General features: G+C 35.1%; 2 protein-coding genes and 2 long non-coding RNA genes across 5 annotated transcripts in view; 3 read left to right on the plus strand and 1 right to left on the minus strand.

Moving 5' to 3' along the window:
• The first annotated feature begins 237 nt into the window (after positions 1–237).
• Positions 238–5,761, plus strand: LOC106668728 (probable signal peptidase complex subunit 2). Its single transcript, XM_014397712.2, has 5 exons — positions 238–403; positions 486–557; positions 5,100–5,233; positions 5,291–5,452; positions 5,515–5,761. Exons 1-5 carry the CDS (start codon positions 377–379, stop codon positions 5,699–5,701), a joined length of 582 nt encoding a protein of 193 aa, XP_014253198.1. The 5' UTR covers positions 238–376; the 3' UTR covers positions 5,702–5,761.
• LOC112126257 lies at positions 564–1,483 on the plus strand. The gene is made up of 2 exons (XR_002909850.1): positions 564–857; positions 1,273–1,483. It is a non-coding gene; the product is annotated as an uncharacterized LOC112126257 (long non-coding RNA).
• Positions 5,762–5,968: 207 nt separating the features above from the next.
• LOC106668730 lies at positions 5,969–12,453 on the minus strand. Its single transcript, XR_001340801.2, has 3 exons — positions 12,414–12,453; positions 11,131–11,243; positions 5,969–6,194 (listed from the first exon to the last, which is right to left on the minus strand). It is a non-coding gene; the product is annotated as an uncharacterized LOC106668730 (long non-coding RNA).
• A 291-nt stretch (positions 12,454–12,744) lies between these two features.
• Positions 12,745–16,486, plus strand: part of LOC106668727 (protein enabled) — a 93,757-nt gene continuing 90,015 nt past the window's right edge. For both annotated transcript variants that reach the window (XM_014397706.2, XM_014397709.2), the window contains exon 1: positions 12,745–12,980. In XM_014397706.2, the coding sequence (XP_014253192.1) occupies positions 12,976–12,980 (5 nt within the window). In that variant the 5' untranslated portion in view covers positions 12,745–12,975. The remainder of the gene's footprint in view (positions 12,981–16,486) is intronic.

The raw sequence follows: 16,486 nt of genomic DNA on the forward strand, positions 1-16,486 counted from the left end.
TTCTGAATAATCATTGACTAACGGTCACTGATCACCACATATTAAAAAAAGTGTAATTAAGTAGTAAATGCTGGAATCAGAACCACAAAAGACTTCATCATGGTGCGATATACTTTGGGGAATATCAAAATTTGGTTTTAATTTTTTTAACTCCAAAAGCTTTTAAGGTTGGTGATTGCCAGTTACCGTGCTGTTACGTCATGGCACCCGTAGCGCAACTGTGTAGCGCCACTCGACGAGGCCTCAATCCGCTGAAATCGGGTCGACGTCGCAAAGCCGGAGAACCTCGCGGTAAACAACTGGCGTCGTTTCAAGTTCAAGCTGGGACACGTCACATAACATACTCCAGCTCCAGCGACCTCCTAGGCGAATAAGGATGACTTCCAAAGGCTCGAAATCCGACGTAAGGACGAATCGGCCCTGCAGCCGTATATATAAAAGTTTTTCTAATTTTCCCCTACTCAAGAACGTTTTCTTTCTTCCAGGACAAGCCCGTGAAAATTAACAAATGGGACGGATCCGCTGTGAAAAACGCCCTGGACGATGCTGTCGCAGAGGTGAGTATTTGCTTTGACATCGCTGAGAGAATTACCTTACCTGACAAAGCGACGGCAAAATGACAAAACTAGAAATTAGCCTTTTACAACTACATATGGACAATTTACAAAACTGCTCAAATTAACAAAATAATGTTGTTAATTCAATATTATAAGCATTCTAATAATTTTGAAAACATTACACACTTTAGGTTTAAAAAAAAATCACCAATGCTTACTTAGGTCGGTACACACCTTGTGGCCTGTCAGAGAGGTTTACCTGCACCAATTGGCCACAAATGACATCGCTGACCTGTTCAGGTAACTTAGACCAGGTTGAAATTCAATTCTTTTTCAAACACATCATCAAAGGAATCAGTCTTGGAAAAAAAAATCTGAGGAGCAATATAAAGAAAGAAAAAAGGAACACTCCAAAGAAATTAAAGACTTCACTAATGAAGCTAAAACCTTCAGTTTACCTCTAAATTTACCATACCTTATATAAGTTCATTACCTGTGCAGGTATACCTATTACACTGATATTCAGGTTCATCATCCAGGCAAAGCAATGTACGGTTGGCCTAAGGATGTCTTAATATCAAAAAGTGCTTTTTATAAATAAATATAATAAGCCTTTAGTTCCAGCAGGTTTATTTACATGGGAAGCTTTTCAATTACTTTATAATCATCTTCAGCCCCTTAACTCACAGCCTTGTTATTTAAATATTTTTTTCAGGTGAAGGCGAAACAAAAAAAAATAACAAGGCTATGAGTTAAGGGGCTGAAGATTATAAAATAATTGAAAAGCTTCCCATGTAAATAAACCTGCTGGAACTAAAGGCTTATATTTATTTATAAAAAACACCATCATGGAGTTCCACAGCAAAAACGGTGCCACACTTAACATCTTGACAAAAAAGTGGTTAAAAACAAATGAAAAATTATAATTTGAAATTTTCAATTAAAAAAATAAATAAATATAGGCATTTTTATTGGATTTGATATACTTTGAAGTTGGTTTAGCCAGTTTATACTTATAAGAAATCTTCCAACTGAGAGGTACCCAATTCAGTCTGAATAAAATGTACAAAAACAAGATAGCTAGCTTGGAATAGTTAGCTCAAAGATGCTGCTGAATTGCAAAACTAAACTAAATAGATTAGGTATGCAAAACAAATTCATGCTATGCTAAGCCCCAGGATATGGAGTCGAAGACAAGCCTTTGCAAGAAAAGGGACTGCTATATCAATGACAGGACCCGAGCCCTTCTGTGCCATAGGAATCCACACTATCAATGAGCACCTCAGACAAGAACCTCTTAACAAATTTTAAAAGGAAACTGAACCCTAATACGACACTGTAAACTGAATGGATGTCTGAAGAAAATTGGCATAACCACATGGAAAGGGCAGGTTTTGCAAAGGAGAGAAAATAGCAACAGAACTACTAACAGACTGTGGCACTACACTTTCCCGCAGGAGGAGGTAGTGTTTTGGGGTGTACAACATAACTGTAGAAGAGATTTAACCACTGAAGCCAATGCAATAAAATAACTTGTAGTACTAGAACTCACCGGTGTGCTAACCTATAACAACAGCTCTTAAGCCACAGTCTTACACCTTGGCTAATATATCTACATCGACATACAAGAAAAAATAAGGTTAAAAACTTAACAAAGTATTTACAAAACAGTGCATATGCATAGAAAATCAATAACAAAAAGTTAATTTATTAACATAACAAATCTAATGGTCTGAAGGGCCTTCTTTATATTTATCACTTATTATAAAGAGATAATCATTATACTCACCCCACCTTTATCATTTCTATCTTTTCAACAATTCTTGTTCATGCTGTTAAAAAAAAATTTGGTAGAACTTTTTTCATGCCCTCATTTCTTTTTTCCACACTCTCGCATTGCAATCAGTACTAAAAATATCAAATTTACACTGTTCCTTGAAAATAACTGTCTGAAAAGCTAGAATGCTGAACGAGGTTATTTTCTGCAAATGAACCATGTTAGTTAGATTTGCTTTGCTGATTTGTGGCCTTTTGAGGGTAGATCGTGATTTGAGATTATTTTGTAATACGTTACGCGTGGTTTAAGGTGTTACATCAATCTTGTAATCCTGTAGTAAATTAGCAGCTATTGTAGGAGCATTTGATTTTGGATTTTAATGAACAGTTCGTAGGATGGCTTACTCAAGATGGTGCTGAAGTTTTTGTGGCCATCCTGATCTAGGTCTAATTTTAATGAATCCCATTGCTTTATAAATTCTACACCCAGTGTGAACTGAATAAACACTTTTATTCGCGCTTTAACCATTTTTGCGAAAGGATTTCCCCACACCTTTGTGGTCAAATTAATTGACTTATTTCTTTGCCATTTTCCATTTGGTGAATTGAACTGGTGTTTCACCGTTCATGTTATAGTATAAAGCAGTACTGACCAGATTTGAATCAAAACAAAATCACATTTCGGCTACATTAACAGGATTAAAATAGAGTGTATGTTGACCTATTAGGCGTAACAAACAAAAGGCAAATTTGTATCATATAACATTATGCTCTAAAGAAACTAATGTATTAAAAATAAAAAGTTAGAGAAGTTCACATATAATATATATTCACAGTTTTGACAGTGAATTGACTTCATGCCACTAGTCCTGGGGCCTTTTTCACTTTATTGCGAGCAGTCTTGTGGGGCTGGGGTGGTTGCTCATCTTATAGTGTAGCCTTTTGTATGAGTATGTGACCACTTAAACAACCGTTGGGATGTTCAAGTCTCTTTGTAGCAGTGTTTCTGATGTTCCAAGGCACACCAGTCTTAGTACTCTGTTTTGTGTCATCTTTTTTTTAAATTCATGTGTGAAGGTGCCACCAAACCCAATAAGCCCCAGGAGTATGTCTAAATCATTCAAATCAGTAAGAGATATATTGCCCTCTTCATAGGTAGTGAACATGGTTTCTTGAGCTTTGGTTCTTTTGCATATTTTATCTACCAGATTCTTTATACGTGTGAAGACTTAAAACCAGATAATGCACAGTTTTTGCAGTTGGAATCTGAAACTTTCGGAAATGGAAGGCTGGCATCAGTGTCTGATCATAGATAAGTTAATTGTACAACTGTTGATTTTAGGGTGTTGATTTAGCCGTACACTTGTTGCACCACTCGCCTATTTCTGCTAAGAATGTGTCGAGTGCTTCTTGAGTCTCTTCTGTGGTAGAACTTGTTTTAAGAGCAGCAATAGTGTCTGCAACCTGGGCTATAACGATATTCTTAGGTCGTGTGTACTAAATAATAAGAAAGGTCCCAGTACACTACCTTGAGGCACATCAGCTTTGATAGATCTTGATGTTGACACTAAAATGTACAGAGAAGGTATGACCCCTCTGTTGCTGTTGTGTACAGGAATGAAGAGTGCGGAAACCAAATTGTGTGTCTGAGAGCTTTAAAGCAAAGAAGGGAAGGATTTTTGTAAGTAGAAGTCTTGAATATTTTGGATAGTAGGCTGAGGGGGTAACACCACTTTACAATACTTTTTTTTATAGTATTTATTTATTTTTTACGAGGGTTCACAACTGCAGAGATTATGTCAACCCTCAGGGTGCCGGTGTTTTTGAAAAAAAAAAAGCCCATTTGTAAGTATGTCAGGCTCAAATGCAGGGCCACTGGATTCCAACCTGGGACCTTTAACTTACAGTGATGAGCGCCGTGTCAACACCTAAACCGTTGTGGCCACCGATGCTTTTTTTTTTTAAAGTAATTTTTAGAAAAATTCTAAGTCATTACCAGATTTGAACCCAGAACCAGTATTGTAGCTAAATGATTTGAGATACTAATTAATCATTATAACTGGACTTACTTTGGGATCCCAATTTGGACATTTATTATTATTGTTAATTTTTTTCAGATGATAAACAGTAAATATGTATTTAATTGTAACTTGTTACTCTCAATAAACAGTATATTAAATCCATTACAGTTTGTGGTCCGATTCGTTGAGATAAAAAAGTCAGTGTCACGAGCGGGATTGAAAAATGGCAAAAAGGAGGGAAAATTCGAACGGTTGTAGGTTGAGATGGGAAGTTAGTGTCCGAGTGGATCGAAGTCATGATAGCACAAATGGTAGAGCAGCGGCGTATCTAGCCGAAGATCGTGGGTTCGAATCCCGCTCGTGACACTGACTTTTTTATCTCAACCTATACCTTTCATAAAGATTAATTAATTGGAAACAGTATATTATTCCATTGTCATATAGATTTTTAAATATTTATCCGATGATAATTAAACTAAGGGAGCGCATAACAATTTCTTTATACGCTCAATAAATAATGTATCATACATTTATGTTAATGTTTCACTAACTTGCAGACCTCAGTATAATATTTTGGTTTTCTTAATTTATTTAAATTTTATTATTGTACGTATAACGGTCAATAATATTTATGGTACATTACGTTTTTAGTCTAGATATAAATAAATTTACAGTAAAGCTAATTGTAAAAAATTATGTTCATAGATTTATTATTAATATTATTATTATTTTGTATAAATTTAAGGTGTTGACAAAAAAGTATAATTATACGGAAACATTTGAGCTTATCGATGGTCGTCTACTGCTCTGTGGCTTGGCTGTTACAGTCGCTTCATTTGCTCTTATCTTTGATTGGCTATATCCATTTCCCCAATCAAGGCAAGTTTAAATGTTTATATCATCTAATGATTTTCAAATTAATTACAATTATTGCAGGACAATTTTGATATGTTGTGTAAGTCTTTACTTCGTTTTCATGGGCCTCTTGACCCTGTATACAACATACAAGGAGAAGGGCATCTTTGTAGTCGCGGTGCAGAAGGACCCAGCCGGTTTCGTACCGGACAATGTTTGGGAAGCGAGTTCAGCATTGAAGAAGTAATTGAATCCTTTGTAGAAAGATTTTTATATTTATTTAATTACTTATTTTTTTGTTTAAGGTATGATGATAAATACAATTTGACATTGACAATCAAAGATGGCAAATCGGGAACCTCAAGGTCTTCGACCGTCGTTCGTTCAGTGGCTAGATTTATTGATGAAAACGGTGTGGTCCTTCAGGATTTGGTTGAGCCAGAAGTCTACAAACTCCACAACAGCTTGCTTCTTGAGAGAAAAGACAGATAGATTTGTGCAATTAAGTTTTAAAGATTAAAATTAAAAAAAAAAAAAATCAGACTTAATTTATATTGAAGTTTATTTTGTTTTCACTGACACATAACAATACATTTTTTTTTTCTATTTAAAATCATTTCCTTAGTAACACACAGTACCTGAGTGTAAGCCCAAAACCCATATTATTCTTAAATTGCTTATTTAAATGTATTATTCTTTCTTATATAAATATAAATAATATTTCAACAAAAAAAATTTTACAACCTAAGTTAGTAGTTTACATAAATTAGTTACTTAAATTTATTTTGTTAGTTAAACTTGGGTAAGTTATTTTTATAAGTAGATGGGGGCGTCGGTGGCTGCAACGGTTAAGAGCATTGACATGGCAACTATTCGCTCAAATGTCCTGTTATCCAATTTTATGGCTTCTAACATTGACTGTGTATTATGCGTGGTCATTTTGGATGCCCTTGATAGAACCAAATTTATCATGTAAAATAGCTCTCTGGAAAAATAATGAAGTAGTGTAAATGGTACTTTAAAATTTTGTTACGTTTATCTAAATAATATAAAGTATATGGTACGATAGTTGCGTCCCCCGCAGCACTAAGTAAATGAAGTAAGCAAGCCTGTAGAACGTTCATTCAATTTGGGTGTGTAGTTGAATAAAAGTTGTTTTAACTTTTTGCTACAATTTTTCCTTTATTTTACATAATCATAAAAAATAGGTGAAGAATTAATTAAAATAACAAAACGCAAATACAGAAAAGCAAATTAGGTGGTTTTCACAGAATAGAAACAAAAATCATATCCAACTGAAATGACTATAGCCAGTGATTCTAAAGTCCTTTGAAGTGGAGGGAGTGTTTAAAAAAACGCCAGAACCGTAGAGATGGAAACTAAGAAATGGAACTGCAATCTAGTTAGTTTAAAATTAAATCCAGTAGGTGTAGATGGATGGAATGGCTTAGAAATTGACACGCTGGCTCTAGACGTGCGGAATTTGCTGAATCCCGACTAGTGGGAACGGGTGCTAGGTTATTCACTGTTGTCCATCATGATTGGAGTAAGTTGAGCAATCACGCGGCACTTGGCAAATACGTATTTGCCGTTTCCGCACAAACGGGATGGTTGGACAATCCCTGCGTACATAGGCGAATGCCAAGATTGTGCAACATACAACCTGTACCTTCGAAAGATCCTTTCTGATCCGAGCCCTTAAACTCTAGAACTCCCTTCCCCTTTTTAAAAAAGATGGTTCCTACTCACATTAAGTTTTTCGCAAACTGTTTGTTGCGAAACAACTTAATGTGAGTAGGAACCATCTTTTTTAAAAAGGATTGAACTCCACACTCACCCCATCATTTATAATCTCTACTCCCTTCCCCTTTCTATTCGTCATGCTGCCTCCGTTTCCTCCTTCATATCCCACCTGTATAATCACCTACTCTACCTCCAAACCGAGGCCTTACGTTAATATTTGATATTTTTGTTTAACATTCTTGTTATTTTTTCTTATGGCTTGCCTTACATGTATACATTGTGCCAAGATTTTTATTTAATTTTATTTTTAATTTCACAGAAGGAACTTCCTTTATTTATTTCATGTATATTATTCCTAGGGGACACCAGTCCCAGAATAAAGTTATTTTTCTTCTTCTAATAAAGTGTATTTGGTGGAAGCTTCTACTTGTGTAGTTTTCTTGTGGTCGCACGTTGCCCAGGACGAAGGGTCTTACAGAGAATTGTTCTTAATTAATTAATTCCAAAAATTAATTAATTCTTAAATCAATCAGCAGTTTTTGAAGAAAAAAAATCAAATTTGATTAATGTTGCTATGGAAATGTCGACTATTTTTTTTGCCTTCATATTGTTAACTGTGTTGAGATTTACTGTGCTTTTCACTGTTATACCGCTGCATCATTTTGTGAGATAAAACATTTTTTTAATTTGTATGACATTACTTGTGTAGTAGTACCATATTCACTGTGAATTTCTGCAAAAACCATTTAGTGTAAATGTAATGCTCATATGCAATGAATTTTTCTTTATGTTTAGCTTCTAAGTTTGAGTATGTTTTATATTCTTGTTTGGGTATACATCTGAAAATTTATGTATGGGTATCTGCTAAAAATTTCTACACTTTATTAGTTTAAAAAATAGTTTGCAATGTCATTGGCTCTATAGACAGCAAAAACCATCACCAAAAAGCAGTTAATGTATATTTACACCATCATTACTTGGAGATACTCTCGTGCCGATAATTTAAAAAATACGAAACAATTACAGGAGAGATTAAGCAGTGCATGAGTTAATAAAATTAAATTATTATTATCAAATGAAATAAATTTGAAAATATTCGAGTAGGTTGTAGAGCTTCTATCTAAATACCAAATTGAGCACCTCCCATAATCCTTCTGAACTTAGAGGGACTCACAGCACAACCTCGACATAAAGTATTATTATCTTCTCCATCTGATTCGTCTTATTCCAACTTCTCATTAATCTACTTGGATGGAAACCAGTATATCACCGATAGCACCATCCAGCATATCACAAAATTGACTATGACTAACAATCTTTGTTAGACATTAAATGTTGCTTAACACACACGACTTGGTGAGCCATCGCTTTTATTTCACTTATATCAAGTGTAAATACTTACACCAAGTAAATACTTCCTTAAATATTTTTCCACTTTAAATATTCTGAGTTCCAACTGTTTGTCAAATAATGGGCCTGTCTAATTTTCTTCTGACTCCCCGATTATGAACATTGTTTATATATATTAAGCAGGGCGGGCGACCAAGTCCCGAGACTCATACCCCATCCCTAAAGGGTCCGGGACTTGGTCGGTTCAATCCGGTCACGGGGAATGATTTGGTAATGTCCTCTCCTTCAAAAGTTTCAAATCTATACCTGGCGTACCTATCACACTCTGCGAGGTAGTGCTGTGTTTCTTCTTTTATTTAAAAAAAAATGGCAGAAGGGGTCTGGTAAAATACCCATTATGAAGAGATGTCTTCTCAAAGGGCAATGGCTCGTCAGGATACCTATCAGCCTCCTAATCCCCTTCCTTGAGTTAGAGAATAGCCATTTCGATTCTTTTGGTTTGATCTTCACAAACTCCTTCAATTGCCTATGTCCAGGGGACAGATTCCATTCTTTAAGGAATTGTTTCATGCCCCATCTATTAATACTCTCTTTCGCTGTGCTTATAGAGTGGGGTAATACCGGTTGTGGCCTGACAAACGCAGTATTTGAGCCTTCTTTAGCCAGGCTATCCGCCTCTTCATTGCCATAGTGTCCTTTACGCGCTGGTATCCAAATGAGGGTTACCCTATCCTCATACTGAAAGTGAAACTATTGATGAGTTCAACAGTTTCCTCCACCAGCCTAGATGTTGATAACTCTTTTTGTAATGACCTAAGACTGACCTGACTGTCGGAAAAAATTCTAATATCTTTTCCCTTGATTTTATTATCCATAAGTGTTCTGCAGCAAACATTAATGGCCCATATTTCCGCCTGAAAAACGGAGGTGTTATTACCAAGAGGGGAGGAGATGCTGATCCTAATTTAGGTATATGTATTCCAGCACCGCTTCCCTTGCCTTTAATAAGTGAACCATCGGTGAAGCAGTCTATGTTACGATGGTCATCATCTGCGCTGTAGTTATATTCACACGGAGTAACTACCTGGAAGTATTTTTTCCCTGAAGCGGTTTTAACCTTTTTATCGCTAACGCTTAATAGTTGGCCGTTGACCTTACTCAATAATTGTAGAATTTTCAAGTGACCTATGTTGTTTCCCTTATGGTTCCAACTGCCTTCACTAATTAATCTATAGCAGTTGGTATGAACATTGTTTACTTAATTACCTACATTTACTCTATTACTTAAGAAAAACAACAAAATATAATATTAATCAATAAAATACTTCACAGGTTCTAATTGCTCTATTTTTGTGGAACATTAAACAGCAAAAGATCTTTTTTTTTATTCCGGAACAAAAGTCTACTGTTTGAGATTGTGTGGGTTTGGGTAACTATATTGCCTTTTGAACTTTATAACATAATTTTTAGCAGGAACTTATAAGTTGGTATATGCTAAAAATTACACTACTCTGGTTACTATTTGTGTATGTTATCTTTCACTGTCTGTTTTTTATTACAACTCAACTTTTCTTCCTTTCTCTATTTAGATCCTCAAATATTTTCAATGGCTACCAACCATTGACTAGCCACTGTTTTATCAAATTTTAAATAATATTTTAGCATCAGGGCATTCATAGTTTCTAGATCTATCTTCAGCTTGAGGACTTTTCTTAACAAGTGTCATTAACAATCAACCATTAATTTATTCAATATCAAAAATTATGTTTTCCTGAAAGCATACAAAAGGATTTTTTCACAAGTTGTCTGGTCAGTGATGTGGAGATATAGAAGTGCATTTTAGGGATACTCTTATACTGAGACTTTAACAGCTGTTGTATTCTCTCTTCCAAACCTACAGCACTACAGTGTGTCATATTTTATTAAGGAATTTGATCAGCTCTCAGGGTGCTGGTGTTTTGGAAAAAAAGCCCATTTGTGAGTAAGTCAGGTTCAAATGCAGGGCCGCTGGATTTGAACCCAGGACCTTTACCTTACAGTAATGGGCGCATGTCAATGCTGCCCCTGTGAATTTGATTATTAAACCCAAGTTTGTTTCTTTAACCATTATACATCCAAAAGCACTTTCTTTTCCAGAGAAGTGTTGCACCCCATTCTATTATGATGCACACCACTCATATTCACTTTTCAGTGCACCCTGAAGACTCCTGTAGGGGTTTTAATTAGCATAGCATTCAATGATAGGAGTGCATTTTCTTAAATTGCATACTTATTACTACTTTAAATGGAGGTAGGTGATAATTATGTGTACAAAGGTTAAGTAGTCGTTGAGCCGACACAAATAAGTTGAATTGTAGTAGCGAGTTTCTGGTTATGCTACCAAGTACCACCTAGAACCATGTTCAGCTTCTTGCATGCACTTTTTGTTTTTGTGAGATGTCCTCCATAAAGTTTTTTTTTTTAAATTCATTCACATGGGTCGCATAACAGCTCCGTTTTGAGTGTATGCTGTTAATGTTCGGTTTTAAATTAGAGATATTAAGAAAGAATTTTATGGGAAGGTAAGAATTCAATTTATGATGATGAGCTAAGGGTTCGAAATCCGGATATTTGGAAAACAACTTATGTTAGTAGGATCCATCTTATTTGAGAAAAGGATTGAATGCTCTCACTCCATCATTCATCATTTCTATCATTTTGTCGTTGTATGTTTAGTTGTTGTGGTTCTGCGGATTCCATAATAAGTTCCACAGTCAAGTTAATTAATTTTATCCCATCTGTGAAAAATATACATAAAAATACTGTTTCTTTTGTTTGTAACAAAATACCTGCTCTGAGAAGGTCACTGTTGGGTTTGGAGTCAAACAGGGATGTGTGCTGTGCGCTATTCTGTTGAACCTATTTCATAGTGACGCCTCGGACGCCGTCGGTTGGAATGTCCCTGTAAATAGAGTTAGGATTAAATGCCTCCTATACGCTGATGTTCTTCTACTACTACTTGGAAAATAGATTTCAAATAATCAATGTTAATTTTTATTAATCTTTTAAATTTACAGTTACTTGAGGTGTTCCTCAGGGCTCTCACTTAGGGCCTCTTTTGTTTCTTGTTTCTATAAATGAGTTACTCTGTACTTAATGATATAAATTTTCATAGATTCGCTTATCTAAAATTTTTTAAACCAGTTTCTATTTATTTGGTCCAATTAATTTTTCAAAACAATTTAAATTCTCTTTATTCTTGGTGTTTAAATAATAATCTAAATCTTAATACTTCAAAATGTTTCCATATCTGCTTCTCTGCATATCTGATGCATTAATTCCAGCGACTAAATTTACACAATCAATCACCTTTATCATTTCTATAAACACATGTCAAATTTGAACTAAAAATCCTGTCTTCCTCAGTTATTAAGCAAACACAAATACTTGCAGTCATATATATATATATATATAATATGAAATGGGTAAATAGTGATTTGTTTTTAAGACATTATTTCGGTTATTCATTGTTTGTTAGATATTGTTTCTTTAAGATTATCTTTACATTATATTGTAATGCTATCCAGATTATTAATGTTGTCCATTATAATGTTAACTTAAATACATTTGTTAAAAAAAAAAAAAAAATTTAATGTATTTATTTACGGATTATTAATCCTTTAACATACAATTTATATAAACCAATATAAAATGTAACATAAGCCAAGAACAAAAAATGTATAAACTTTTTGAAAAACAACATAAATGTGCAATGTACCAATCAGAAAAATTAACAGGTAAAATAAAATATTTCTATTTTAGGAACATAATGTTAATAACAGTTTTCTTTTAAAAGCTAATCTAGAAACTAAAAATATCACTATTTAACATATTGAATTAAATTTTAAATGTGTGGTTTACCGTTAGTTAATGATTATTTGGTGGTCGTGTGACGTAGTTTTAGAAAACATTTTCTTTATCGTGCCAACGTTTTGATCTTTATTGAGATCATCTTCAGGGCCTGGGATTTATAAACATTGTTTACATTGAACAAATACATGTAGGATGTGGGGAAAAATGAATTTATACAATGCTAGAAAATTTAAGATTCAATCAGAGTATTTATACTCACTCAAAAGTGTTTGTTTTCCGTGTAGATGTGTCATTCTTGTCTGTCGTGTTGAGAGTGATAGTGAGATGGATGAGGCGCGTTTTTGGCAGTTTAGTAAGCCATAAAAGGGTTCAGGGCCAAGAACCATGGATCCAATAGCAGATGTAACATAGTGCCTCAAATTTTCATTAAATAGTGATTAATAAATTGAAATGGGAAGACTTAGCGATTGGGGGTGTCAGTATTGTACAGTGATTTGTGGACTGTGGTGCCATCCGGCGATATGTGTTTAAAGCGGGTCGGCGACAGGGCGTGCCGAGCCCCCACCAAAGCGCCCCAGTCGCCTGGCCGAGCCCCTCGCCATTCTCGTCTTGCACTTAGAATCGATGGCCAGCCCGAAAATGGCGTCTCCGTTCATGTTGTGAGCAAGCCCCCTTGCATGTTGGACGTTTTCACTTTCATGTGGTCCCAGTGCTAACAGTGGCCGGATCGGACCAAGAGCAGAGCAGCGACGTCGCGCGGATGCGATTGAACGGAATACGCCTCGCCTCCGCTTAGAACCGAGTCCCGACATCGAACCAAAATGAAGTGAGTACTTAACTTCCGACTGATAACGTTCATGTTTTCTTCTCTTTCGGGGACGAATCGCTTTTTCCGCCCCCGACTACGGCCGCCGCCCCCTTCGAACGACCGGCCCGAAGACGCTCCCGATCCGACGGTATCCGATTTTGCAGTAGTGATATTTCCCAAGGAGGGACGACGTCGGAAAAAGGCCTTTTTAACTCGGTGCTTGTAACAAAAAGCCCTCAGAAGGTTGTACATAGGAACGATGGGCGTTTTCTCTTAAAAGTCGAGGAAGGTGGACGAAAAGTATTTTGGAAAATCCGAGCGGGTGGAAAATCCACACTCGCACTTTGTCGGATTTCCTTTAGAGTGAACTCACCGCCAATGTGCCTCGGACTCTAAATTGTTTACGTCCAGTCAGCTCTTAGTCAATACTCACCCCTTCTGTTATGTTATTGACATTTAAACGACTAAGTCAGCGAAAATCGGATTTCTTTTTACAACGGTCAAACGGTCTCGAAACAGACAATATAAACTATATTTTATATTACATTTCAATTTTAGGTTCGATAAATTTAAAAAATCTGAAAGGAAAGGGTTACGAAATGTGTTCACACTCCCACTCATGCTCGTGGACAGGAATTTTTTTGGTCAATAATCGACGTGAAAACATCGGCCTAGTACTGTTTTTTTGGTAGCGCCACGCTTCTTGTAATATATTAATGTAAATTATAAGTTACATGTATTTTTTTTAATCGAACGCACACCGAAGAGCTTTGCAGACAGACGGTCCTCCTGTCAACGGTGAATGCGAGCTGGATACTTAAAGTTTTAAGTCTATCCCCAGTCGTACGTTTGGGGTTGGAATCATGTTTCGGATAGTAGGCTTCAGTTTCAATTTCAATTCTTTCCTTGTAGATATTTTAAATTGGAAAACTTTGTGTCGATATAAACAAAATGACTTTAAATTCCATGTTACGCAATCTAGATTGACCTTTGTTTAAAACACACCAGTATTTTTTAATTTGATTTGATGTTTATATGAAAGAAACCAATTTATCGAACAATAAAAAAAATATTATTTCGAGAAGCTTTTCCCGGTCTCAAAAAAATAGGACTTTTGTGTAAGTCAATGCAATATTAAAATCGTCATGGTTTGTCGTAGGTGTTGGCTAAAGATGATAAAAACACGTTCTTTACTCTTTACTATTAAGTAGATTACGGGTAATTACAAGGAAGTATAATCTTACATAATATTTAACACAACAACATTTATAAATGAGTAGTAAGAAATATGTATACAATTTATAAACAGCATAAAATATGCCAAGTATAAAGTTTAAAGTAAATCTGGTACATAACTAAATAGAAACACCACAAATGACAACTTTATTCAAATTTTTATTAAAGGTATCAAATTTACAGCTCGGAAACTCTATGCTGTCAAAATTGTCATCAAAAGTCCCTGATAAAAAGAGATTGACCCACACTGTCATCGACTCTATTCCTTATGCTAAGAACTATCAAATTTATTTTACTTATTAACTCCGTACAATAATAGATCTCATTCACCTACTTACATAAAAAACATATGCCAAGGACCAACCGTGTACAGTTTAGCTCAAACGGACTCAAAATTCAATGATTGCCCTGAAGACATCTCTGTTTTCACAGATCAATATTTTACACAGATGGCAGTCATAAATCCTCCTATTGAAATCCATACTTAGCAAAAAATTATGGAAAAACATATCACAAATAAATTGATCAAAATTCTTTACAAAAATAATATAATTTGTAATAATTAATTTGGGTTTCTTCCTGGTAGATCAGCAGAACAACCCCTATTTGTAGTTACTAATCTGATTGCTCAAGAATTGGATGTTAAGAAAAGGTGTAAACATTTTTTTTTTGACATCACCAAAGCATTTATCTCTGTCAATCGTACAATACTAATTCAAAGGTTATCCAAAATTGGAATCAATGGAACTGCTATTATTTTTTAAAATCGTATCTTTCTGATATAGTAAAAACTAGAATTGGTTCTAGTGGGTAGTACACTATTATCAATTTAACGTGGGGGTACCACAGGGTACCCTGTGAAAAGCAGGCCTTATCTTTTTCCTTATTGTCGACGATTTATTTAAATTGAACATTTCTGGGAAAATCTTTACCCAAACTGAAGACTACTATTGTTTATTCAGCAAAAAAATTCAATGAAATTACTAATCCTATCAATAAAGAATTTTTGTAAATAAAAGATTTGCGTGTCAAAATTCTTGGCTTATAAAGTTATAAAAAATAACGTTATATACATAAAAAAACAAAAACAAACACATCAGATTTAAGCAAAAATAAAAGTATTTCACATTTACCATCACATTTTAAAATGTTCCTGCAAACCTCTTTCTTTTATAACTAAAGTAATTGCTTAGGTGTATTGTTGGACCAACATTAAAACTTTAATTTTCATTAGGTCTGTATTATCTACAGCTAGGTCAATTCAGCACGCAGAGTTCCAAGATACAAATCAATTTACAATTTCACTCATTCTTAAATACATTTTTGTCTATTTTCTTACCATTCACTCCATTAGGGTGGCGTGGTACTCGATTCCTCCATCGACCCCCTTACACTACACATTCACAATAATAAGTACTAAATTCACTGATTTCGTGGTCCGCTTGACCAATTAATATGTCACAATTAATTAAGGTTTTTAGTTGTTATAAAAAAGTCAGTGGCACGAACGGGATTCGAACGCACGATCTTCGGCTAGATACGCCGCTGCTCTACCACTTGAGCTATCGTGACCTCGATCCACTCGGACATCAACTTCCCATCTCAACCCCACCTTTTGAATTTTCCCTCCTTTTGCCATTTTTCATGCGTATCTAGCGGAAGATCGTGGGTTCGAATCCCGCTCGTGCAATTGACTTTTTTATCTCAACTAAAAACCTTAATTAATTGTGACTAATAAGTACATTCACTCTCAGCACACAATATCAGCAATATACAATATGTTTACAATAAGACAAACCTGTTTCCTTCAGGGGAACCAGATACTCGCTGCAGTACTCAAGCACGATTCTCATATGGGATTGCATTTCTACACGCTCTCTATATAGAGCCATGGAATTTTTCTAAATTAATAATACATTTTTACTTGTTTTATTATATAAAAGACATTGATTGGTTGATCGAACTCCTGCTATTCGTCACAAGTATTTGTACTTAAGGAAAGCAGTCTGTAATCGAAGAATTACCAATTACAAAAAAAAACTATTACCTTTTGTATCTTCCATTATGACGAAATATAGATTTTTTATTGATACTTCTTGACCGACATGGAACAATGTTGAAATTAATTTCGAGGCTTTTTGAAACTTCATTTTTCAATAGTGCAAAAACTGACCGTCCATCATAACAGATTGAAATCCCACGAGACATGCTAACAAAAGTTAGATATAGGAAGGATAGAAATCTATGGAGCCAACACGCGAACGACCAGAAACAAATATTCAAGACCC

The sequence above is a fragment of the Cimex lectularius genome, unplaced genomic scaffold, assembly GCF_000648675.2.
Source record: "Cimex lectularius strain Harlan isolate CLEC.00 unplaced genomic scaffold, Clec_2.1 scaffold25, whole genome shotgun sequence".
Taxonomy (NCBI): domain Eukaryota; kingdom Metazoa; phylum Arthropoda; class Insecta; order Hemiptera; family Cimicidae; genus Cimex; species Cimex lectularius.